At 36.8% G+C, this 27,793-nt stretch overlaps 2 protein-coding genes across 6 annotated transcripts in view; one reads left to right on the top strand and one right to left on the bottom strand.

The window, feature by feature from the left end:
- LOC121421483 (tumor protein p53-inducible protein 11-like) overlaps positions 1-8,643 on the top strand; it is a 37,351-nt gene extending 28,708 nt beyond the window's left edge. For all 5 annotated transcript variants that reach the window (XM_041616206.1, XM_041616208.1, XM_041616209.1 and 2 more), the window contains exons 3-7: positions 131-189; positions 1,336-1,384; positions 4,324-4,423; positions 5,684-5,785; positions 6,777-8,643. In XM_041616206.1, the coding sequence (XP_041472140.1) occupies positions 131-189; positions 1,336-1,384; positions 4,324-4,423; positions 5,684-5,785; positions 6,777-6,964 (498 nt within the window). In that variant the 3' untranslated portion in view covers positions 6,965-8,643. The remainder of the gene's footprint in view (positions 1-130; positions 190-1,335; positions 1,385-4,323; positions 4,424-5,683; positions 5,786-6,776) is intronic.
- Positions 8,644-12,419: 3,776 nt separating this feature from the next.
- The window catches only part of LOC121421482 (uncharacterized protein C05D11.1-like), a 29,926-nt gene continuing 14,552 nt past the window's right edge, over positions 12,420-27,793 (bottom strand). Inside the window, exons 13-21 of the mRNA XM_041616204.1 lie at positions 26,843-26,973; positions 25,691-25,871; positions 25,062-25,147; positions 24,453-24,604; positions 23,437-23,623; positions 22,098-22,241; positions 21,430-21,590; positions 19,025-19,177; positions 12,420-16,681 (exon numbers count right to left, since the gene is read on the bottom strand). Coding sequence (XP_041472138.1) covers positions 16,630-16,681; positions 19,025-19,177; positions 21,430-21,590; positions 22,098-22,241; positions 23,437-23,623; positions 24,453-24,604; positions 25,062-25,147; positions 25,691-25,871; positions 26,843-26,973 — 1,247 coding nt within the window. The 3' untranslated portion in view covers positions 12,420-16,629. The remainder of the gene's footprint in view (positions 16,682-19,024; positions 19,178-21,429; positions 21,591-22,097; positions 22,242-23,436; positions 23,624-24,452; positions 24,605-25,061; positions 25,148-25,690; positions 25,872-26,842; positions 26,974-27,793) is intronic.

Here is a 27,793-nt window from a genome sequence, read left to right as displayed (position 1 = left end):
AAACTCTAAAAATCAAATATTTTGTCTCTGATAAATATGCAGTAATTGTAGTTTTGATACAGAATACATGTGATATTGAATATGATGAATCTTTTGGTTAATAGATTTATTCCTTGTTTCCTTTTTGCAGATTAGCCAAATACTTGGCAGTGACGATCATTATATTATCAACATGCCAGCTGGATTAAGGTAAAGTCCACATTATTAATTCACTTATCCATGTGTTTTATTCATTATTCTTTTATAATGATACGCAACGTTATTCTTAGTTCTCGTGGGTTTCTTTTCACTGGCTATTTTATAACGTTTTTCTTTAATCACGCGTTACGTATGCCTATACAATATCAATGTAATTCACTTAAATCTAATACAAACTTGATTATTATGATTTTAATGAGGGGTAAATCCAGAGACTAACATACTGATATGCTGTCAATATCTCAGAATCTTACTCAACAGCAACAAAAGTGAGAAAGAATCAAGTACTTTGCTGGCATTGGTCTACAAAACATAAAAAATAACAAATGTAAAAAAACAAAGTCTTCACTTTCTCACATTTTCTCTCTACTGTTTTTCACACTCTCTGTGCAACTATATATCTCTCTCTCTCTCTTCATCTCTCTGTGTCTTTCTACCTTTCGCTCTTTATCTGCACGTCTCTCTTTTTTCCTCTCTCTCCGCTCCATTGGTCCCCCCCCCCCTCTCTCTCTGTCTGTCTGCCTGTCCATATTTCTTTTCCTCTCATTTTTTCTCCATCTCTGTCTTCGGGTAATGTTCCGTCAAGACCCGTCTCTTTCAAGGAGTAACACAATACGATCTTGAATAATTGATTAAAAATAGCACAAAAGACGTACAAGCGTGATTAAAAAAAAGAAACCCATACAACTGATTAGCATCGACTCAGAAGTAGCACAACAACTATCATTTTATCTTCTTTTTTTTACTTTGAAAAGAATGAAACGTATTTTATTACATTTTCATTTATTCATTTTTTTCTTCACTAACTCTCAGTAAAAAAAATAAGAAGTAACATGGGAATTGAAAAAATGATACAGTAAAAATAAAAGAGCTTTATATGGAGCTGCCACGTGTCTGCAGTGCAAAGAAGATAATCCAAAAGCATAAGTTGATACAGATTATGTTTAATATCTAAATGCATTAGTATTATAGTGTATTTTTTTAAGCCCGTGCATGAATAAGAAAACCCAAAGCAATGAAATAAGTAAGATTAGTGTACAGCACAGGAGTCTGTCCGCGGGGAGTCTACAGTGCATGGGACCTCTTAAGGGATAGTTTTATTCTAATATTTCCCATTTTGTTTTCTTTCATATGCAGGTTATGGCAAGTGACAACTGCTGTAGTATTTACTTCAGTATCGCTTCTGGTAAGAATTGAATGTCCCTCTTTTACTTGAAACTGGAATTCGTTGGGGGTTTTTCTTAGGGATGTTCCAATATCATGAATCTTATAATTTTTTATTCAACATGCTGACACAATTTCTCTTAAAATAGCAAAATTCATTTACAATTTATATTCACAGGAGTTTGTAGCTAAATATGAAAAAAAGCATAGGTTTAAAAAATTTTAAATCTGCACATTTTTGGGGGAATGTGTATATAGTGAAATATTCGAACATTACATTCCCTCAAATTACTCTTGTGGTTGTCGACTTTTTTGGAGGGGAAAGGGGCAGGATTGGTCAGCAAATTTGCCAGTTCGTCTACCGCCAACTCGTCCACTCACCACATGGTCTACTTTAATTTAGTCTAAAGCCATTCCGTCCATCAATATTCCGTCTGACAATTACCATTTAGTCCAATTACCATTTCGTCTAATCATCACTTCGTCTAATCCCCATTTCGTCTGACCATTTTCGTCTCATAACCAGTTGGTCTAATTCATTATCATTCTTTTTGCACAATTAACACTCAAATTACACCAAATGATATGTGGACTAAATTGCGATTGGACGAACTGGTTATTAGACGAAATGGTGAGTGGACGAATTGGCAATAAGACCATGTGGATAGCGGACGAACTGTTGGTAGACCCAATGTTAGTAGACGAGTTGCCAATTGGACGAATTGGCATTTGACGAATCGGAAATAAACCGATGGGGCACTGAGACCATGCAGGCTTCTGTAAATATGCGTCAAATGCTGTAATTGTTTTGCATCCTCGTTTATCAAATCGGACGCACTTAAAATTCCAAAAGGGGTGCAAACATAAAGTTGGCTCCAAGGCGAAACGAATTGGACATTCACATTTTGATCGATGGCTTACTCTGCTAGCGAATTTAAGTTGCGTGTTACTGATGTTCTAACAGCTGACGATGAGAACTGATTGATTTCAACGGCAAACACAAAAATGTTGATATCTTGCTTAGATATAAGTTTGGTCAAAAAATGGTCTCTGGAATTCGGAGTGGTATCATACGGCAAAAAGGGGTCCCAGATAAGTATACGGTGCATTAACTGGTATAATCACCGAGCAGGCGAAGAGGCCGTGTAAACAAAATAATTTTCGCATTAATGATAAGTTCGAAACAATTTCGGTGGTCCTGTGAAAATATGTAATTGGCAAGATATTAAAGGTAATTGGATTGAAATTGCAAGATGAAAAGTAAAATAAGGTAATAGTACTTGCGATTTCAAACTACACTTGTAAAGACCCTTACAACTGTTACAGACAAGTTTTGAGATGATTTATAGCTTCATGATGAAAGTTTCAAGGGCTTTTATTAAAAAAAAAAGAATGTAAAATTGTGTCACGAACACCCATGAATACTCAATGTATCTTTTTAATTGTACAATATAGGAATTATATGAGAATTTACAACTATAGTGTTTTTATCTATACCCTGACATCATGTGGAAGCGCCGTGGTGTAGCGGTTCTGACTCTCACCTTGTAATCAGAGGGTCGTGTCTTCGAATCCCACCATGGCCTAGCGCCATTTGGCAATGCATCAATCCACACATTGCCTTTCTCACCCAGGTGTTAATTGGGTACCGGTAGGGAACAACCGTCATTGTGGTTGGTTTAGCAAGTTTGCGCCTAACAGGCTGCATGGAATGCTATGACTTTAGTGACCGCGTAATAATAATTGTGAAGCGCTTTGAATAGTCGTAGCCTGATAAAGCGCTATATAAATGCCAATTATTATTATCATGAAATAAGAATATGAATAGATCTCAAGTAAACGTAGGCCTTAATGATCTTTCTAGGTTGGTACTTTGAATTGTGCTAAGATTACGTAATACCTGTGACGCACGAAGATAATGAATTAACTACGGTCATAATCATCATATTTTAGAAATGATGGAAGAAAATAATCTGGTAGCAAAAAAGGAGTAGAAGTGCAACTAAAGATTTCAGATGTGGTATTCGAGGTACACCTCAGTGAAAATCAGCAAGAAATGAAATGTTCACGTTGCACACTAAGTGGAAAAATGGTGCGAAAATATACTTTTTTATTCTTTGTACTCGGGTACTCCTTTGCACCTAAAATGTGCAACTTTGCACCTTTCTTGGTTGGTGTAACTCTGCTCCATTTCGGTTACATAATGCTCGGGGTCGGGGGCACTCGATCGGATTTGGAAAGGATGGGGGAATGTTTTCCCACAATCTAAAACAATATACCCTTACAAATGAAGTTGCTATGAAATTAAGGGGTTTAAAATTAGGTAGCCCTCTGCAAGATGGGTGCTTGGGAAGTACAATGTAACAATAATTTGGGGGTCTTCGAGAACTCAGACGCCTGAATGAGAGGCATAAGCACGGATGAGAAGGTTGGTCAATACGAAGTGGTGAAATTGATATGCTTGGAAACTGCTGAAAAGGCGTGAGGGCGAGCCTAAAAGCTGCACATCCATATATTGGCATTTTACGTGAGTGCCCCCCCCATCTGGGGGCATTATGTATCTAAATTTACCATTAGATAAGGATAATGGCGCATATAGCGGCGCCTCTTAGAATGTTGATATTGTATCGTTTCCGATGGTTGGCCTCTTTATTGAACCCTTATTTTTTAGTGTATTTTACGTATATCAATTTAGAAGTGTATTTCTTCACCATTCATTTTTATTTTTTTTTCATATTCACCGATCGACCCTTTCTTCCATCTATCCATCCATCCATCCATCTATCCATCCACCCATCCATCCATCCATCCATTCATCAATCCATCAACCCATCCATCCACCCATCCATCCATCCATTCATCCACCCATCTCATCATTCTTTCATTTATTCATCCATCAAACTATCTTTCCAATCAGCTGACATTCATCTATAGGTTACCTTCTTTCTTCTTTCATTCCAGAGTATCTTCTTTCCTGTGACCATCTTTAATATGTTATTCTCCAGTGGCTGTGGCAATGATGCTGTTCTACCACTCAGGCTCTTTGGAGCTGCGCTTATCTGTAAGTACAAAATTACTCTTACCATGAACCTACTACTGTAGTAGGTCCGTGCTCTTACGCACTCTAAAAATTAATCGAAACACATACTTCCCAGCCATGGCGTAATTTCCTTCAGCAAGGAATTCATCCACAGTGTGCTGCACTCGACCCAGGTGAGGTAAATGTGTACCGGCAGGAAGTAATTCCTCAAAAAGCTGTGCGCACCTGAATAGGTAGCCTAGCTTAGCCGGGTTTTTCGGAACTGAAGTGTCTACCCTGGGTGAATATACCGTTATTAGTATTATTATTACTTTATAAACACTTTACCTTCAATCCATAGATGTACAGATCCCATGTCCTTTTGCTCCTAAAATATGGCAAAAATCATGAATTTTGTGTTCATTTTCACATTTATAATTATTTTACAGCATTCTGTATAAGAGAATATCCCAGCTTGAAAGAACACACCGTCACACAGTGTAATCACAGTGTGCTTACAGGATTATGGGAAAAATATTATTCATACTGTTAAAATACTTGAATTCAACAGTGTGAATATATTTTCACACTGTGGACACCTCACCGTGAGTATGACTGTTCACAGAGTGTTCACATGGTGTACTATGCGAATATGGGATTCACACTGTTGAAACACTCAAAATTAACAGCGTGAAGGTGATTTCACATTGTGGACACCTCGACAGTGTGACTGTTCACAGCGTATTCACACGGTGAACTATGCGAATATGTGATTCACACTGTTGTTGAAACGTTCAAATTTAACAGTGTGGAGGTGATTTCACAATGTGGACACCTCGACAGTGTGACTGTTCACAGCGTATTCACACGGTGAACTATGCGAATATGTGATTCACACTGTTGTTGAAACGTTCAATTTTAACAGTGTGGAGGTGATTTTCACACTGTGGACACTTCGACAGTGTGACTGTTCGCGGCGTGTTCACATGGTGTACTATGCGATGTGATTCACACTGTTGAAATGCTCAAATTAACAGTGTGGAGGGGATTTTCACACTGTGGACACCTCGAAAGTGTGACTGTTCGCCTGATCGCGGCGTGTTCACACGGTGAACTATGTGAATATGTGATTCACACTGTTGAAACGCTCAAATTTACCAATGTGAGGGGGATTTCACACCGTGTTCCACATTGTGAAAAAATTGAGGGACGACACTGTGTTCTTATATGATTTCAAATATAATGTAATATTATTGTGGAACTGCAGTAATCTGATTAAAATTATTACTTCATTTTTTTCAGGTCTTGCCTTGTTATTTTGGAGTTCAGTAAAGTCAGTCAGTCGATATATCATTAGATGGACATTATTAGCCGAGGTCCTTTATCTCTCACTTCAGGTTATGGGTAAGAGCCAACAATATTTTCATTCATCTTATCGGTTGGTAATGGGGCAGTAACATATTTTAGCCATTATTATGTTCGAGTACTGTAGATTAAGTCAACATGGTGTCCTAGCCGAGTCCCATTAATTAGCATAACCTGGGCACACATGAGACAGATTACCCTCGACCCTGACAGAACTTTGGTGGACTCTTCCCCATTTGGGGGAGAGGGGGGGGGGGGGGGGATTTGTCAGACCAAAGAGTACGTGCCTTTGAAATGGTGGCTGATTCTTTTTTTGCCCTCCGAGACATATTTAGACTGGAAAGTTCTTCCGAAAACGATGATGGCCTGGCAAGGACTCATTACTTCTATCTCAATGTCCCTTGTATAAAATTTAATTTTGTTGAATAGGCTGGTAGTGCCATTTCAGGGATTTTGTATTTAACCATTACAATGAAAATGTGGAAATATGACGACATCGGCTCGTTCATATGCATAGGTGGTGATTTCGTGAGAATTGATGATGGCCTTGCAAGGACTCATTACTTCTGACTATCTCAATGTCCCTTGTATAAAATTTAATGTTTTTGAATAGGTTGGTGGTGCCATGTCAGGGATTTTGTACTTAACCATTACAATAAAAATATGGAAATATGACGACATCGGCTCGTTCATATGCATAGGTGGTGATTTCGTGAGAATATTGTCCAGGGGGAGGGGAACAAGACAACCCTCTCACATAGGCTCCTGTACAAAAAAAAATCCTTGGGGCACGTACCCCTTGCCCCCCACCCCTCGATCACCGCCAATGCTTAAATGCATAGCAAATGAAAATATTCTCCAAAATATCATGTAAAAGTGCTATTTATCATTTAAAATCTTCATCAATTACCTATCTGGAAGTTCCAGTGGTATGTGTCCGTAAGCCTTCAGTCTTTAATTTTTACCCTTGTTAGGTTGGAGTACCTCTTTAATCATCATCATTTTTGTTCTCTCTCCCTCTTTATTTCAGTTGTCTGGTTTACACTCTGGGATACGAACCACTTCTCATTCCCTAGCCTCTTAGTCGTGGTTACCATGGTAATGGCGATCATCATAAGTCTTTATTTCTACTCCATCTTGGCCGGTATCACCTTCAAGACCTTACTCAAAGGAAGAGCTCTTTTCGCAGATTTCACGCAAAACGACAAATTCGACTAGTCCGTGTTTCGTTTAATGTACCAAAGAATATGAGTTAAGGACCACACGTTAGAGGGTCTGTTGCAAGAAAATATTTACAATCAATTGCAAATATTCTGATGCAATTCTATAACAGAAAGATATTACCAAATTAGACTCCTTGTTGCCAGATCATGTCAGCGCCCAATCGCAAATTTGCAATTAATTGCAAGACATATGATTGATTTAAGGACTCACAGAAAATATATTTGCAATTGATCGCAAGTTTCTTGCAACACTCCATTATATCTATTAATATGCATTTCCAACGTTCCGTTATTTGTAGGATCACAATGTCCTCTTTAATTATGATAGCAAGCTTTAAAAGGTGACATGCCATTCAAATTGCAGCCTATAGGTTGAATGGGGTGCTTTTAAGATGTAAATCCCAGAGATGCTGTACTTTCTAAACGTTTATATGAATCTGTATGACGGTAATGTATAGGGAGAAGCTCCCGGATGAGGACGGTGTAATGGTGACAGTGAGAAAGTATAGCGTCATAATATTATGACTAGAACAAACTAGTCAAAATGACTCTAAGTATCGATGCAGTTCTTATATCTAGTCATGCATTTTGTCATTTTTAGAATCAAGCTATTCACTATAGTCAAATCGAATATAGGGGAAAAGTATTTCAAAGCGACCTGACGACGAAAATAAGATCTGCACATAGCTGACAGTAATCATGTTATTTCGATACTTTAAAAAAAGGCCTATAGATCTATACAGTGTGCTTTTTTCAAATCTATCGATGGTTGGTTTGAAAGCTTGAAATCGAAATTCATCTTCGATTGTGCATTATTTTGTTTGAAATATTTTCCTGTTATCAAACTCAAAAGTTATTGCATTTTAATTCTTAATGTCAGCGATTTGTTTCCATTCTTTGAAGAGCATGTTGATCAATGTGGGTAAAAAGAATATATTTTTATAAAATTATCTTCCGACATCTTACCGGAGATAAATGAAGGAGAAACATTGTACTTATCATAATTCAGATAGAGATAATTATTCCAATGGAAAAAATATATAGTACATACTGAATACAATGAGCTAATCTGGTATATTTATTACACACCTTTTGGAGTGAGTTTCTCATCTTTTGATAGTAGATTTTATCCCTTTTGGAGTAAACATATCTAAAAAGATGCACATTTTAGTCCAAAGGGATTGGTTCCATATCACTCCAAGAGGAGCTGTGGATTAGGGAATAGATTATAGCATTTGGAGCGTAGTAATAGAAGGCTTAAAACAACATAATAATGGTTATTGATTTGAGAGTATCTATATAAAGTTGTTTATTTATTTAATGTTTCGAAAACACTGCATTTCATTATTATGAAGAGATAATATATAAATTGATTCGTATGTTTAAGGTGGTCACCCGTACGCATGCGCGTCCCTGATCAATCGGGAAATCCGGATAATTTCTGTTATGACGGGAATTCTCCCGTTATTACGGGCGTTTAGAAGGGAAGCCTCGACATGATACCCGCCGTAGAGCGGGCGCTAGGAAAGTCCGCCATAAATGCGTGCAGCTCGGGCATATGGATTCTTTTAGAAACAATATCAATATGAACATTTGAGAAATATTAGCCCGAAATGCACAAGTCTATTATTACGGGGATTACAACTGAGGTGCTACAACACCCCCACCCCCTCGGAAAAGGGCGTAAAAAGTACATTCTCTCTAAATATCGAGAACGCGTGTCAATTTGTTGAAATATAGTTGACCATTTAAGGGAGGGGTGGGCCAGGTAATCGATTTAAAAATACAGTGAAATAGTAGATAAAGAACGGGTTCAAACTTCTTTATAATTATGGTTTTATACTGCTTTTGTGTATACAGGTATGTGTATATATTCTTGGGTCGTTTGTTCATGTTCACAAGTGTGATTGCGCGAATGGTTTATTATTCATAACAACTGATCAGGTCATAATTGATTTTTTTTATGTTTCATAACACAATTTAGGGCCGCGGATCCTTTTAGATTTTTTTTTTTTGGGGGGGGGGGTGGCTGGACCCCACATTATTATGCAAAATCACAAAATAATAATAGGTCGTCTTCACCTTTTTGTACACGTATAATGAAAAAAAAATATTTAGACTTGCATTGACTTTTTGAGATCTGTGTAAATGCAGATTTTTCTACGACAGGTTCCTAATTTTCTGTCATTTGTATTTATTATTATTATTATTATTTAATTACTTTTGTTTGTAATATAAGCAAGATAATGGTGCTTAATTCAATTTGTTCTTTAAATCACTTTTTTTTCAATCGAGTCTGACAATCGTTTATGTTTTACCAAGAGCAATTATTATAGTCCTATTGTGCCCTTTTTTTGGTAGTATTCGTTGCAGGAGTTCTGTCAATTTTCACTATCTGATGGTGTAAAGTTGACGAGATGGATTTTAGATTGTGTATATAGTGTAGTTACCATGGTTACATGAACAAAACTTCGCACATTATTGATATATTTCATTCATGATACATCATTGTCGAAATGATATTGTGCCTAAAATGTTTATTATGAAGGGAAATTCTTCATTTTTATTTAATGATACTGTATATCCGTGTTATGTTTGCTCTTTGACGTAATATTTTTTTCTTTTTACATTTTCCATGAAAGAGTAGGCATATGACATTGATAGAAATTAGAAGGCAGAAATTTCAACAATAGTGACTTCGTCACCGAGTCAAAGAGATAAAATGATCTCCGGAAATGTCCCGCCCCTGGGGGGGGGGGGGGGCACTCGACCAAAAAAGTGGTGGAGGTGTGCCGCGGGCGAGACAAAAAACGGGGGCCTTGGAGCGGGCTTATTGTAAAAAGGAGGGCCCTCGGAAAGGGTTTTGGAACCACAAATGTTTGTGAAAACGGGGGTCCTTGGAACGGATCGCCAGCGTGTGAGTGCGTATGCATCCCTATGGAACGGGCATGCGTGTATGATGCAGCTAGCCGCCAGGTGCGCTCGCGCAGAGACGATGGTCGGACAGTGCTCTGCGGCCGCTTTTCACCAAAACTGCAGCTCATTGTAGCAGATCAATGCGACCGGAACGGCGTAACGAAAAATATGCGAAGCTTTGGAGCGGACTTCTTTCTTCTTTTTTCTCGATAAGAAAATGCTATGCTTTGGAGCGGCTTTCTTTGTTTTTTCTCAACAAGACAAAAATGCTATGCCTTGGAACGGAAATTTGAGTGTAAAAATAGGGGTCCCCTCCGCGGCACATACCCACTATGCATTATATACTGAGTGCCCCCCCCCCCGGTTCCCGCCCCTTTCTGAAGTACGCTTGTGCGTAGAAAAAAAATGCCATTAATTCTTCAATCCCATTCAATGTCGAAACGACATAATTACAATAAAGATTGTTTCGCTTAGATCTTACTCTTAGAAAAAAAAACATCTAGATGAACAAAATGGTTGTATGTTGGTAACTTTTCCCCTTTTTTAAATAAAAGGCAACATTAATGTATAAAAACTTTGCGAACGTCATAGTTGTAAACTACGGAGCGAAGTTGCTGAGCTAATCATTGCATTTTATATACGCTTCTACTTATATGCGCCACCATTTCGTGCTGAGTAAGCGAATAAAATGTTATTTTATGAATCTATTTTCATTTGACATTTAGACAACCAAGTTTCATCAGGAAAAGGGGATTTATTGAGTACTCGTGCCCTACTTTACAAGTGTATCTCCAAAAATAATCCTAAATTTATATTCTTTTTTTATATATATTCTATATCAAACAGCCTTAATAGGGAACTGAAAATCAACTTGAAAAAAAGAAACAAATATGTACGTTTGATCCCTTTTTTACCAAGTATATACAAAATTTCAACTACCACATTTTTCTTTCTTTATAAATGTGCAATATTGCTGAAAATACATGTTGAACTGAAGAATTTTCTTTCTCTTTTTATAACTTATTTTTCACGGTATGATGATGTTATTGTGTACTACTACTTTATCACTGCACATTCAGTTTGTTACAGTCTTGTACAAGTATATAGATTTAGATAATAAAATGAAACTCACAACCAACTGTTTCTGAGTTTTGATTTAGTAAACCTATTCCTTTTTTAAAAGAATTGGGAAACCATGGACACTACATGCAAGGTGACATATGCCAAATGTTTTTTTTAGAAAGCCCCTTCCTTTTTTTTCAAAGTTTCACAAAACGTAACAGAAGCCAGCTAGGAGACCAATTCTTCGGCGCAAAGTCAGATTTCCAATCATTTTATATTCCCAATACGTAAGTGGAAATCCAGTCTTTACAGATAAAATTTGTCGTTGTTTATTTACGAGCATTTTAATGCAAAGTATATGATGCATCTAAATTAGATTACTGTTACAGGAAATAAGATATTCACTCCCTTCAATTTGTTGAAACAAGAAAATTTGGGGGCATCCCGTAAATAGTCAAAGATTGGCCATTCATGTATAAAGTCATGTGCAGCTTATAAACAGATTCATTTAACACCGGACCAATGTGTTTGACAAATCAGCAACAGGAACTTTCTTTTTTACTATATATTAAAATACAGACTAGTGGTACAGACAAAATTAAACCAGTAATGGCCTGGGGGAGGGTGAGGGGACCGAACAGGTACCCATACTTGAGAAAAAAATTGAAAATACTTGTCCAAGCGCCTCGAAATAAATTGGACCTCCCCGAATGACAAACAACAAACCATATTAATCTTTTATTTTTAATGCTGTATTATTAGAATGACATTCACACACAACAATGCAGAGACTCGGTGTACAAAAGGCACAGAAATATAACCCATATTCTTACTTTCCTTGTCACAAACAATATGACTTTTTCAATCTTCAAGGTTGTTTCTTAAAAATCCATTGACTCCTGAATTCTGTAATTCCCATAGACTTTAATACAGGGTCCAGTTGGTTCTAGTAGGCAATGGGTCAATGGGTTATACTTTGTAATTCCGAAGATTCTTTATTCCGAAGGTTCGTAATTCCGAAACACGTAAATTGCCTATACCTCGATGTTCTTTAATCCGAAAACGAAAAACGGTTCGTTAATCCTAACATTTGTGGCGTAATTCCGAAGGTTCGTTAATCGGAAAACGAAATGAGAGTCGTAATTCCGAAGATTCGTTGATCGGAAAACGAAATGAGGTTCGCAAGTCCGAAGGTTCGTTAGTCCGAAAACGAAATGAACAACGAACCTCATTTCGTTTTCGGATAAACGAACCTTCGGAACAACGAACCTTATTTCGTTTTCGGATTAACCAACCTTCGGAACAACGAACCTCATTTCCTTTTCGGATTAACGAACCTTCGGAATAACGAAGCTTTGGAATTACGAATGTATACGGGGTCAATGCTCTCTGTTCATATACATCCGAAAGTGGACCTGTAGACCTCCTTAAATTTCATGGGTTTTTCTTTTCCCTTTTTTTAAAAACAAATCTTTACATTTTGTTTCTGGACCCTGTTACATAAAACTTAGCGATTTGAGGTGCTGATTATTTTATGACTGATCAAACACAATATTCATTGCAATCAATTGTTGAAATAAGGCCACGGTCGATTACTTAGCCTTACATTACTGGGCCCAGAATATAAAATTTTTTAACGGATTCCTTTCATATCATACCAATATGACTGGTTCATGTGCCGAATTCACCAATCGTATATCATAAAATCAATTTTATTTTCTCTTGCAATTGATTTCAGGGCCCCATCTTACAAAGATATACAATGGATCCAATGATGCAATCAATCGTAACTCTGTGGAAATCAATCAGTGTCATTTTTTCTATAGGAAATTCGCACAATGTCCTTTGTAAGCGAAGAGAAGCGCAGTGAATTTTCAAGAAAGCAATGAATGCATGAATATACATGAATGAAATGAATAGAAAATATTTTGAACAAACATGTATAATACTGTACATGTTGATGGCCGTCCATAGGTGCTATTGATCGGATCAATCGTAACTCTTTGTAAGAAGGGGCCCAGCTCTTAGTGAACCACACTCCAGTAATCACTTCTCATGCCACATTGGAGATAAGCAACTAAATGCATAATATTCCAGTAAAATGGGGCATGTTTAAAAACAAAATATTGCATAGATAGGATGCATATTTGGAATAGAAGTAAATAAATTTAAGTTTGATAGGTCCAATGTTTCTTGTCATGAGTTGATGCAACGGGTAGATTGTATCCTTCAGGAATTGGAATTAAATTAATTTCAACATCGTAGAAATCTGTTTTTTATGGCCGAGTCTCATCAAATACGCAAAAGGTTAATTTGGCCCCAAACATCAAGTCTATTTTCTCATCTTTTATCAAGTCAATGGTATTTCTCACTTGCTAGAGGCACAAATGAATGGATTTATCCAAGGTTAGTATTAAGGATTTTGGTTGATACTTTCATCCATAAAAATAAAAAATAATATATTACTTGCCCAGTTAAATGATACATGTATACTACATAGGACTATCATTTCAGAACAAAATATTCAAAAGGCCAACTGGTTGTTTTGTCAAGTCAGCATTGAATCTGCTGTACAGAGTGAACATTGACTCTTTATTTTGAATTTCAAGTCTGTATTATAATGTTCATTTTCAATGGAATAAATTATATATCAATGTCATCAACTAATGAGTGAGAATCAAACCAGTGCAGTGCAGTGTTGAACGTTTAAACTCTAGCCGGACACCTTTATCACTAGTAATTGAGTTATGTGCTTTGCTCTCAGTTATTTTTCATTATCCTATCCTTCCATTATGAAGATTATTGGGCATTTATATATATTACAAAAAAATACAAAATATAAGGCTATGGCTATCAAGGTGTTCCATAATTCTCAGAAATAAAATAAATATAACAGCAGAACAATAAACAGATAACAATCTACTTAATAATAGGGATGCCAGTTGGAATTGATCAGAGGGCCTGAAAATCACCTATAATACAATATTTTGTACACAAAATGCTAAAACTATGGCCTGAAATAAATTGCCAGAGCCTGAATTCAGGCTTTTGCCTGAAAACTGGCATCCCTGTTAATAAGAATGACAGTGTATAGATCAAGAAAAAAAAGATTCATATAAACATTACAAAACCTCCATGCCTATACAAGACTTTATCAAACACATCTAAATTGCACAATGCAATGTGGCAAATATCCAAATGCCTATAGCAAAACAGGTATCACAGAATTAAAGTCAAATCATTTCTTGAAAGACTGATTACAAGATTCATAATCAAAAAGACCTCAGTTAGTAATAAGTATTTTCAGCCATAATTATATGCAAAGTAGAACACATGCATAAATGTGTAAAAATTTCACTAACATCATCAACATCACTGATAACTGAAATAAAATCACTACTATCAAAGGACAGACCGAAAAAAGAAATGCTAATTGACTAGGTTACTTTTTCCATTTCTGCTAATATTTCAGCATATATTTACTAGTTATGATGCAGTGCATTATCAAAGCATTGCATGAATAATTGAGAAAGAAAATCAATATTACTAAGTATATCACAATTACTGAAAAACATACCTTTTCAATTGTATGTTTCAGAACGAGTCGAGTGGAATAAAAAGAAACTGACAAGTTAAAGTCCACTAAATATATATCTCTTTTTCGTAGTGACTCATATGAAATAACATTTTACCTGTCTTTCTCTACATTTTTATAAAAAAATGTGCCCCAATTGCACTTAAAAATTACTAGAGTTCATTTTCAAGTCAATTGCCATATACAATATGAAAATTAGACTCTTGGGATATTGAGTGACTTGCATGACAAGTATAATCTTGACTGTAATTTGATCAAATTATGATTGTCAGAAAAGCAGAAGGCAATGAAGAACTAAGGTTTATACATCCTAAGCAAAAACATAGCCTAACAAAAAAAAATCATTTTTATTGGTTGAGCTTGAAATATCAAGCTCTTTGTATGGGTGTAGAAGAAACTAAGTTCAATTGTAAATGTCGTGTAACACCCAAAATCATGCGCAAATCCTTTGATTAAACACAAATTTGTAGTTGATCGGTCTTAAATTGCAACTCAAGTCTCTTTTAATTATCAACAAACTTGATTTTGAGACTTGGGCTTGATTTGAAATTGAACGCAGGTTGATTGCAATATCCCACTTGTCTCTAGTTACATGTACAAAGAACGACTCATTTACATCCAAATCCTTCATCGTCATATTTGTTTCAACAAAATATTGCTCACAACAAACAATAAAAAGCAAATGCAACTGAAAACAACATCTGGCTGACAGGTTTAATATGCCACATGCATATTGTGCTTGAATAAATTAGAAATAACGACAAAGGTGAAAGGCCACTGCTTGGAACAAATACAAAAAAAATGAACAATGAAGGACATGCATTTATTTTCAAGCACAACCTTATTTTGGTCTATTTCTTAATGGAAACAGGAAATCAGAAATGAAAAAAAAAATGCAGCATTTTGCTGAGTTATATATCTATCTCTTTGAGAGATACGCTTTTTTGCATAAATACTAAATAATATTACTTCATGTACATACATGTTGTGCCATAAAAGGCACAGATTCCTATTAGTGAAATTTCCTGGACATTGAAAAGGAAACAACTATAACCAGGCCCTTGAAATCAATTACTTGTTCATAATTCCTGTTTCTTATATCAAGTAAATCTACTTGCAATTTTAAATATTAACTTCTATTTCAATTGAAAGTACAAGTACCATTACATACCATTGTATCACATTCATAATTATAGCTTGGGGAGTGTTTCACAAACAGTTTTGTCTCTGATTTTTCACTGGCTAGTTTTCTCTCAGCCAACCAGAAGCAAGGATGATTAGTAGCTTATAACATCTGTCATGGATTTTCACTGACTCATTTGCTCTCATCCAATCAGAAAGCAAGGATTTCAGTAGCTTATAACATATGTTAGTGAAAATCACTGGCAAAACTCTGCATACAACGCTCCACAGAATATCAGGTAAGATAACTCCAGGGGAGCGTTTCCTCAACTTTTTGGACTGATAAGTTGTCAGATCTAAGAACTTTCCTTGAATTGGATTGGCTGAGAAACAGAGTTACTATGGCAACTGTCAGATAAAATGGTGATGCAACCTTTGCTCCTGCGACAATTGTTCCGGGCTTTTCATTTATGATGTAGGGTTAGGGTTGCAAGAGGGTTTTATGTTAGGTTCAGGGTAGGGTATAGTGTTAAACCCAGGTTTAAAGTTGGTCATCCAATTAGTGCGTGAAATTTAGAGCGGAGCAATGATCGCCAGAGCAAATGTCATGGAACCAATAAAACAGAATTTGTCGGCTAAAAAGTCTGACAAATCCTAGAATGCTCTGCAGAGCACATCAAACTGATTTCGTATAACTGTACACTAATTTGAGCTGGGTAGTTTGTCTAAGAAATAGCAACTATATCCTTGGCAGCCATCTTTGCAAAAAATACAGCCAAGAAAACAAACTACTCCTCATTCTCAAGAAACAAATGGAATCAATCATGTAATTTATTTCAAGGGTCTATCTTCACAGGAAGAAAATATCAATCTATGAGCAATTACATACTACTCTTACAGAATCTACGAGCAATCAAACATAATTGTCACAATATCTTCAGCCGTTGTCATGGAAACCTACGACATCATTGTAGACCTTCTTCAAGCGAAGCCATAATTGTCAGATTACGGTTGAATCTGAGGAAACAATGAGAGAGAGAGAGACCAAAAATAAAAGAAAATTCAGACGATATTATTACTATCAACTGATCATTGTTTCTCTCTTAACAGGAAGTGGACAGAAAAATAAACATGTTGTTTGTTTTTTCCCCCGAGCCATGGCGTGTTTTTCTTCAGCAAGAAATTGATCAACATTGTGCTGCACTCAACCCAAGTGAGGTGAATGGGTACCTCGTATGAAAAAATTCCTTATTCCTTGAATGCTTTTGAGCACCTATATGGGCAGTGGAGATAAAGCCAGGATGAAAAGCAGTGCTTTGTAACTCCCTGAGAAATCCAGTTATTAATTTTATTATCATCATCATAATTATTATTATTACTATCTTCTATATCATTATGCCTATCTGATAAGAATGAAGTATGAAGAATTCATTCTTAAAATTTATGGGCCATTTTGAAAAAATTGAGGCCATGTCATTGAGTTACTGAATAATGTAGTTTTTGTTTGACAATTTCTCTATAAGATGGTCTGGTTTGTGCATCCAACACCAGCTATATTTCTGTTGTTGTTTGTTTGCTTTTCATTGTTGAATTCTTGCTTTGTTTTCTTGGAATATATGTAAGTATCTCGAATTAGAAATCATTGAAAGATAGCAAATTAGGCGTATATGATGAAAATGTCTCCACTTCTTTGTGTCTCATTTCCTGGTCCTGATTTTTCTTCAACTAGAGCAGGGGATAATGTTACTTCTCAAATTTGATTAGCATTTCCAGTTGTTGGAGAAGAGCGTCCAATTATCTTTTGTACAGTCCAATTTAAAACAAATTACAACACAAAGGAAATTATGTGTAGCAATCTTAAAAAGAAACAAATGTGGAGCAAATTGCAATGTGATACCACGGTCCCGTCTTATAAAGAGTTGTAATCGATCAAATCAACCACAACTATGGAAAGCCAACAATGCCCACATCTGAAATCAGGGGTGATATTCAATCTTGAAAAAAAAATAAACCTACTTAACCCTGACTAGACCGGGCTTTTTTGGCTGTTCTGTGGCGGGGGGGGGGGTGATTCAACCCCCCCTCCGAGATCTCGACTGCCGATCGCGTGAGCACCGCAAAAAATTGCACGCTGGTAGAGTGCGATTTAATCTACAAGGCTGTATGGTAAAATTTTCCAAATTAATGAGATTTTATTTTGTATGAATTAATTATTAATTTATTCATATATCATACTTTTTGCTCTAATTCACTAAATAAAGCTAGAATGCTAAATTTTGGTAAAAATATTCTTTGTAGCATTAACAATGGCAATTGAAAAAAACTTCGGTTTGGAAATCAATTTCTTATGTATTTTAATGTTTTATGAATTTCTTTTGTATTTCTTTGTTTTATCACCGCATTTATTGCACAACCTTCTTGAAGCATAATTATGCTAAAATCAATTGATTTCAGCTGTTTAAAGTAAAAATAATCATATCTTTATAAATAAGATGAGAAAACTCAATTTGCATTGACTTTGTACACAAAATCACGTTTTGGAACAATTTTGGGTCTGACATGCACTTTAGAAATGTTGTGAATTTCGGAACCGCATACCCGGGCGTCGTAAATTTGGTCTGAAAAGATGCGCGAGACTTAAAAAGTATAAACTCTGCAAGTGGCGCGGTCAAAAAATTTCGTGCGGAGGAATGATCGCAGAAAATGTTGAGGGGGGGTTGATTTTTTTTAGGGTTAAGCGAGGGAGCGAAGCGACTGAGGGGGGTATCCCCCCTCCGACGGTAGGGATTTTCAAAATTATGCAAAAATGAAGGAAAAAATCGTATGCCTTGATGAAAAAAAATCAGAAATTCGATTCAAATCGGAGGAATATCACCCCTGTAAAAGGCACGTTTGCTCACAATATTCTCTAGATATGATTTAAAATTCATTGTTTTCTTGACTTTTTAGTGTGCTCTTGGTTTACAAAAGGACATTGTGCATATTTCATGTAGAAACAAATGACATTGATGGATTTCCATACAGGTAAGGTTGATCAGGACCCCCGTCTTACACAAAGTTACAATTGATCCAATCAACTTCTAGTATACCGAAATCCATCAATGTAATAATATTTTCTTCAGGATAAGTGCACAATATCCTTCGTTAAAAAAGAGAAGCACACCAAGTTTTCAAGAAGTATATGAATATATATCATACCTCGAAAATATTCTAAACAAACTTGTATTTTGGATGTTGACGTTGCTGGCTTTCCATAGTTGTGGTCGATTGGATCAATCGCAACTCTTCGCAAGAAGGGGCCTAGGAAGTATTCCTTTTGGTACTCTATTGGACGGAGCTCAGTTTCTAGAACACACTTACGCTTTGAAGCCTTCCTTGATTTCATCCACCTTCGACGACTGACAACAGAGGGCGCAATTCGCCTTGGCAGGGTCAAAGAGCAGGCTGAAGTACTTTTGTCCAACTCGTTTCAAGTCTTCTATGGTCACTTTCGAGATCTTCTGCAGTAGCTCCCTATGTTATGGATAAAGAAAGTTTAAAGTTTGAAAAATAACTCTTGGAAGTAACATAGCGAAGCTCAACTTCTGGTATAGAAATCTAATTTCGGTGTGTACATGGAAGTAGTCCTTAACCCTAAAAAGACTGGGGGGGCTGATTCAGCCCCCCCCTCGACATTTTCCGCGATAAATCTGCCGCGCGAAATTTTTTGACCGTGTCGCTCGCTGACTTTTTACTTTCAAGTCTCGCGCAACTTTTGAGACCAAAATTGTGACCCCCGGGTACGCGGTTCCGAAATTACGCAACATTTCGTAAGTGCATGCAGACCCAAAATTACTCAAAAACGTGAATTTGTGTACAAATCCAATGCAAATAGTGTTTTTAGCCAAAATTCATAAATGTATCATTATTTTTCCTTTTACTGCTTAAAATCAATTGATTTTATCTTTTTTATGGTCAAAATAAAGTCCCCAACAATTTCCATTGAAAAAACAATAAAAAACAAAGTCGAAAAACAAAGAAATACATAAGAAATTTAGAAAACAATAGAATACATAAGAAAATAAATGTGATGTTTGAAATTTTTTTGAATAAATTTGATCAGATGCCTATCTAGAGTATGTGAAACAAAAATTAGCATTTCAGGGGCATTATTTTATTAATTAGAGCAAACTTATGATTTTACGCATAAATTAGCATAATTAATGAGACATGAGATTTTTTGCAGAATTTGATGTTATAGTCTTGTAGATAATGCCATGGGTAAGGTGTGTGCCAATTTTCGTCGTGATCGCGCGATCGATGGCCAAGATCATAAGGGGGGCTGAATCAGCCCCCCCCAGTCTTCTTAGGTGTCGAAATAGCCCAGTCTATTTAGGGTTAAGTATTTAACAATTGTCCGAATGCTTATTTAGAACATCAAAGATTGATTTCAGTAATTGAGAGTTACTTGATACGTTATTCATTTCATTACCATTTGCTTTTCTTGTCAAACACAAGGAACAACATATGGGACCACACTATAAACTGACAGGCATATTACAGTAATACCAAACCCTGATAAGGGTTCTATTGATGTTCCTCTGATGTGAGTAGTTTTAGCCAGATACTTGAGCATCATGGTATATTTTTATTTTGGAAATGGGTGTGGGCATTACGAGTAAAATTACACTTAAAGTTATAGTTATAAGAAAGTACAATTAGTACAAGCTATCAAATTTGTCTCATATTTTGGACAAGCAGACTTAAAGGGAAAGTTCACCCTGACAAAAAGTTTATTGTAAAAATAGCAGAAAAAATAATAAAAAATATTGCCGAAGGTTTGAGAAAAATTCATCAAATAATTAAAAAGTTATTAGAATTTCAATTATTTGATTTGTGACGTCATATGCGAGCAGCATTTCTACATAGCGAATGGTAAAAAATCAGTGAAATGTCATTTTCTCAGAAAATTGAAAATGGTTTTCACTGTACCTTTTGTACATCAATAGACAAATCATTTTACACCCGATCATGAATAGAAAACAAAATTAAGTCATCAGGAACCATACAAAATTTGAAATTCATGCATTTTATATTACATAACACATGGGGCAGCTGCTCGTTTATGACGTCACATATCCAAAACTTTGAACTCTAATAACTTTCTTACTCTTTAACAGATTTTCCTCAAACCTTCACCAATATTTTTTACTATTTTTTCTACTATTTTTACAACAAAGTTTTCTTCAGGGTGAACTTCCCCTTTAATGGTAAATTTACCATACAGTATTGTAGGGGCGTGGATTCAAATCCAAACCAAGACATGTTTCCCTTCAGCAGGATATTTACCTACATTGTGCTGCACTCAACCCAGGTGAGGTGAATGGGTACCCAGCAGGAATAATCCTAAAATGCACTGAGGAGTGAGGTTGGAAGGCAGCTCGAGCTAAATCTGGGGCAATAATAGTAGATGAGCTGAATGGGTACCAACCAAGGATAATCCTAAAATGCACTGAGGATGGAAGGTAGCTCGAGCTAAAGCTGGGGTAATAATAGTAGATGAGCTGAATGGGTACCAAGCAGGATAACCCTAAAATGCACTGAGGATGGAAGGCAGCTCGAGCTAAAGCTGGGGTAATAATAGTAGATGAGCTGAATGGGTACCAACCAAGGATAATCCTAAAATGCACTGAGGATGGAAGGCAGCTCGAGCTAAAGCTGGGGTAATAATAGTAGATTATTTCTAGATATATGGCATTATATAAATGCCCGTTATTATCACCTACCTGTTGTAATGCTGGTCCACCCCTCGGAGATAGTTCATCATGGATTCATTAGAAGTAGAGGCAACGGTCTCTTCTCTCTCAATGATCTCATACAAGACACTGCTTATCGCTGTCTCAACTTGACCGGGGTGGAACTCTGTCTTTCCAGAGAGATATCCCTCCTAAAAACAAAAGTAAATGAATCATTTTTTTCTTTGTCTCTTTCCTCTCGACAATCCCATTAATAAGCTAATCACTTTTTTAACTTGTCTTTGGTTTCTGGAAGCAAATATATGGGCAATAGTACCCTATATGTTCAATCGTTTTGTATATTTGTCTTCGATTTCCTCCATTTTTATTTTACTCAACAGACTACTCAAGCCAGAATGATTTGACAGCATTAGAACTTTTCACATGAATACAAAGAAAATAACAAATAATTGCCGGAACTGCCAATATTGTCTAACAAAAAGTCATGTGGCACGGCCAAGCTAAAATGTACAACGTGAATAACATCGTATTGTTGCGTGCCAGCATCTCTGCCTATGAACATAAAATAAATGAACATATATGTACTTTCTAAAGGGATCCTCTGAAATATGTATTAATAATTTAATCATGAATAAAATAGGAATGTGAGTACCCAGCCAGGCAGAGACAATTAAAAATAATTTTTGTCAGGTACATACCACGATTTCCTTGGCCTGTTTGTACGCAGAGACGACATGGGTGCACTTGAAGAGCTGGAAGTACATCAAGCCCTCCTCGGGTCGGATGTACATGCTGTAATGATAGGCGAAACCTAGCCCTCTGATCTGACGCCACATAGGACCCTGAAAATCATGTAAGATGGAGGGATTTGAATCAAGAGCATATTCTGTGTTTGGCTGGAGGAATGAGTTGTACTAGAGGTATTGCTCTCCGTAAGCAGCAGCAGTAAAGAATAATCATGATGACCATGAACATGATATTCCAAAATCCTCAACCTTATATTAATTGTAATCATCCTCCTCATTATTATCAACATCATCCCAATAATCGTTACCAATATTTTCATCTGTATCATCATCAATATTACCATCATCGTCCTTTTTACCATTATATTCATTTTAACCCTAAAATGGCCGGGGGATGAATCAACCCCCCCCCTCAACATTTTCTGTAATCATTCAGCCGCGCGAAATTTTTTGACCGCGCCACTCGCAGAGTTTATAGTTTTAAGTCTCACGCATCTTTTGAGACCAAATTTACAAGGACCGGGTACGCGGTTACGAAATTACGCAACATTTCATAAGGCATGTCAGACCAAAAATTGTTCCAAAACATGATTTTGTGTACAAAGTCAATGCAAATTGAGTTTTCTCATCTTATTTATAAAGATGTGATTATTTTTACTTTAAACAGCTGAAATCAATTGATTATAGCATAATTATGCTTCAAAAAGGTTGTGCAATAAATCTGGTGAAAAAAACAAAGAAAAACAAAAGTTTGAAAAAACGAAAAAATACATTAAGAAATTCATAAAACAACAAAATACATAAGAAATTGATTTCCAAACCGAAGTTTTTTTTCAATTGCGATTGTTAAGGATGCTACAAAGAATATTTTTACCAAGAATTAGCATTCTAGGAGCTTTATTTAGTAAATTAGAGCAAAGAGTATGATTTATGCATAAATTAGCATAATTAATTCATTTAAAATAAAATCTCATTATTTTGGAAAATTTTCCCATACAGCCTTGTAGATGACATCGCACACTACCAGCGTGCAAATTTTTGCGGCGCACGCGCGATCGGGGGCCGAGATCTCAGGGGGGGTTGAATCAACCTCCCCCCCACAGAACAGCCAAAAAAGCCTGGCCTAGTAACCTAGTTAGGGTTAATCACAATTATAATTAGTCCAATTATTTTAATCACCATCACCACCACCACCACCTTCCTCCCCTTCCTCTTCTCCCCGTCCTCCTCCCCCTCTTCCAATCCCCTGTCCTCATCAGCATCATCATCTCATTTGACTTAATTTCATTACCTCAAGAGCACAAAGGCATTCCATGTAGACCATCACAGCCGGTAGGTCGGGATGCGCACAGCTGTCAACACAAGGGACAGTTGCGACAAAGAAAGCCGACTCCACGGAACCCACACCAACGATCTGACCATTGGGCTTAGATGAGGTTTTGTCTCTCAGTTGTAAGGACAGCTGCGGACCCTCAGAGCTGAATCAAGATCAAATGAATTTTAGAATTAATAACGAGACGGAACTTGTGACACGTGTATCATGGTGAGCTCCACTATATTTAACATAACTACACTTCGCTAGCTAACATTAGGCCTCAATACGGACAGCACCATCTATCATGTTTGAGCCTACACTCAGTGTAACATGTTCTGACATTGCAAAGCTGCGATACCCGCTGCGATGATCTAATTGTAAAACTTGGTTTCATTGAGTCATTCTCTTTCTTTCGAGGTATGCTTGATGTATACCTCAATCATTTTAGCAGGTAAATTATCCAACAGTTTTGGCCATCGATCGATTTCATTTCCGTAAAAATACCGCCTATAATTTGCACTGACACTGCAGTGAATACTGGCTGTATTCCCACTACAATAGATAACTTGTAGCTACCACCGTTAGCCTGGGGAGGCAGCCAGCAGCGCAGCTGCATGTATTTGATATTGGGCCTCCCAGATCTGGATAAATCCCTTATCCGGATTGGCGCTGGTCCCATGTCCAGATAAGAGAGGTCAGACTGTACTTCTACGAATAATATGACGAGGTGAATACCGTAGGTCTCTGGCAGGATTAATTCCTTGAATGCATTCAGTGCTGCTGAATGAGATTGTCAACAGCGTGAGCAGAAGTCCATTGTGTCTGACCAACCCTCGATCTCCTTTATAGGTGTCATGGACGTGCACAAAAGAAATAAGATCTAGGACCAGACTAAACACAACTTTTCCTGTTTCGCCAAAAACACAGATCTCTTTTAATGGCCTTACTACCATTCCAAGCAAAGGAAAAAAATTCTGAAAAAAAAAGCTTACCTCTTTTCTGCTGCCTTCACTCCTTTCTCGATGAAGTACTGTTGCCATGGAGATTGTGGATCTGACAGTTTCTTCATGTTGGCTGCCATATGGATTCTGACGTTTGAAGATGAGGTCAAGAGGTCACGGAGAGAGTTGAGGTTCTTGATGACCTGTTGGGTTGGTGAATATGATCAAGCTAATTATTTCAAAGGCAACTTGATTGTCACAGCTATTGAATGAAATTTTACACGGCCTTGCTTGATTAAAGAGAAATGCCAGTTGTGGTAACGATCTCAATGGCTTCTAACAGAATCCAATAAAAATATCGACCAAGTATTTGCTTAACTAGATAAAAATATGTGCCAAAGGGCTCTGGAAGAAAATGTGCAATTGCTGAGAAATGAGCAAACTTAACAAAGGAATTCCATCATAATTATTAATACACTGTACCACATATACAATTTTCTGTGTTAGTGATCATAACTGTCAGTTTTCAGCTAACATTTTATGATTTCACTAATAAAAGTTTAATCATGTAAATGTACTGACTGGGCTCTAGATCTATGATGATAAGGTGAAAATTAACCTTGGTTTTAAAGACTTTTAAAAGTAATTATGTGAACTTACAGTGGATGGGTCTTGGCCAAGTTGATCTAGTAGTTTGGTCAGGAACGTCTGCTGTCTTATCATGGACGCAACATGGTGATTACTCTCTGTAAAGTAAAAAAGAAAATAATCTTCATCAGGGGAATTATCAATCAGCAGAGGATTATAAATAGCAGTATGATCATTATCATCATTATCACCACTGTTATCATCATTATCACCACTGTTATCATCAATCATTCTCATCACTACGAACCCTATGATCACTATCACTCTTGTTGGAATGCTCCCAGGGAGTGGAGAAGGTGCATACACTGTATGCAGGCATGCAAGGATCCGATGACCTGGGTAATAATATGTCTGTAAAGCACTTAGAGAGGTCATTCCGAAGTATTAAGCGCTATATAAATGCGGAATATTATTATCATCGTCATCATCATCACCATCAACTTCATCATCATCACCATCATCATCACCATCATCATCACCATCACCATCATCTTCATCATCGTCATCACATCATCATCGTCATCATCATCACCATCATTCACCATCAACATCATTAACATCATCAACATCATCACCATCATCATCATCAAAATCATCATCATCATTACAGCAGGTGCAGTAGTTAGAATAAAGGACCTAACCTGGTGAATAATTGATATCCCTGAGAACCGTGAGCGCCACCGTCCTGCCGTCTCTCTTCAGCTTGGCGACATCGTTGATCATCTTCTGTGCGACAATCTTGATCCTGTCGGCGGTGAACTGAACCTGGAACAGAATTTCCTGAAGCCACTGCACACCCTTGCTGTATTTCTCCTCCTCCACCTACGGTAAGGAGAAAAATTTGAGAAAACACAAGCAAACTTATAGCATCCATACCAAGAAGAGTTGCGATTGATCTGATCAATCCGATCTGTCAATGTCATAATTATATTTGATATGTACCTCTGTCCCATTGGAAACAAAGACGAGCAAACAAGATTCGTCAAGACAATGATGCATGTACAATTTTAATTGATGTTTGCATCGCAGGCTTTCCATAGTTGCTACTGACTGGATAAATTGGCACTCTTTGTAAGACATGACCAAAATGGCCTTTATTCTGAGCTTGGGTTTCTAAACGCTGATCAAAAGTTGTGGTTAACTTGGAGCCGTTAAAGAGGTTTCATTGACCTGCACAATTTGCACTTGAATCATTCATAACTATTTGGGAATAATAACTAAGATAATTTCTCCATGCGATGAAAGGCTGCTGCAAACATAACATGCACACAATGTCAACAAAATTTTGATATTTTAGGTTTTCCTTAAAGGTAAATGCTAGTTTTGGTAACGATATCAAAATGAGTTCGTACAGAATCCAATGACCACAAAGTGTCTGTTTGTATAAATAAAACATATGTGCCAAAGGATTCTGGAAGAAATTGTGTAATTGCTGAGAAATCAGCAAATAAGCACAGGATTCGGGAAGGGCGTCGGGCCCGACGCTCTAAGCAATAATTATACATTGTCCCACGTGTGCTAATCTGTGTTAGGGATCTTCGGTGTGAACATTTTTCAGCGTAGATTTCAAGATTTCACAAAGTTCAGTTAATGTAACTTTACCAGATCTAGATCCTCGATGATATACAGACTTTCTCATGAAATCAGTGTTTACTGCAACTAATGGAATTTCTCTTTAATGCTAGTCAATGGCCTTACAGCAAGTGAAACATAACTGCAAAAACATGCTTATAGGGTAAATGGAATCCTTTATGCGTAACATAACCATCATCCTTACTGTACAATCATCTCACCTTGATGACAATACTAGCAACCTGTGAAAACTTTCCACATCTGAACCTGCTACCCCTGATCCCAAGCGATGACCTGGTGGCTAGCGTATCAGCCGCTAACTGAGTGATCACATCCTCGTGAGATACAACAGCTACAATCAACAAAGAGGAAAATAAAAATTGTGATGCACCAATATCAATGGGGTTTGCACTTGTAAATATTCTCCATCCCTTCCCCACCCCCCCCCCCCCCGCCCCCTTGACCACGGTGTATTATTTTCCCTTTTCCCCCCATTCTGTGTATTAGTAGGCTCAACAACTTGTCACAACAGCTCCAATCAACTTGTTGCCCACAATAATTTTTATCATCACCATTGCCATTGATATCCTTGACAGTAAAATCCCCGAGAACACCATGACACCCCCCCCCAAAAAAAAAATTGTCTCCCTCCCTCTTTTACAGATTGCTCGACTAGCCAGGAATATTTTTGTTGTCTTCAGTCTCATTGAACATTTTCTGACTTGGATTCAAACGGAATGCAATTGAAAGTGTATGCATTTTCATTTGATCATTAGTCTAAGTCAAAAGATTGAGGACAATGAAGAAGTACGAGAGTGCACACTCCAAAACTTGATTATTTTTTTTTTGGGGGGGTAAGAATTTATTAGACTTTATAAGTAAGAACTTATTATATTATTATAAGTATAATTTAAATAATGAAAAGGTCCTCTCAAGTAAGCACAATTCCTCCCCTGTCTTATGAAAAAAAGAGGCAATACCTATTATCCAATACAACACACTTTAGAAGTTTGAGAGTACACATTCAGAAACTTGAGTTTACTGATTTCTTCTTTCTTTTTTGCAGGCATTGTTTTGCAAAGAAAAGTAAAAATAAAGAATGTTTCAAGGAAGCAAAATTCTCACCCTCTGTTATGAAAAAGAAAAGGAATTATCAATCACGAACAATGACC

The sequence above is a fragment of the Lytechinus variegatus genome, chromosome 9, assembly GCF_018143015.1.
Source record: "Lytechinus variegatus isolate NC3 chromosome 9, Lvar_3.0, whole genome shotgun sequence".
Taxonomy (NCBI): Eukaryota; Metazoa; Echinodermata; class Echinoidea; order Temnopleuroida; family Toxopneustidae; genus Lytechinus; species Lytechinus variegatus.
The sequence above is the reverse complement of the archived record's forward strand: the minus strand, read 5'-3'. Positions and strand labels throughout refer to the sequence as shown.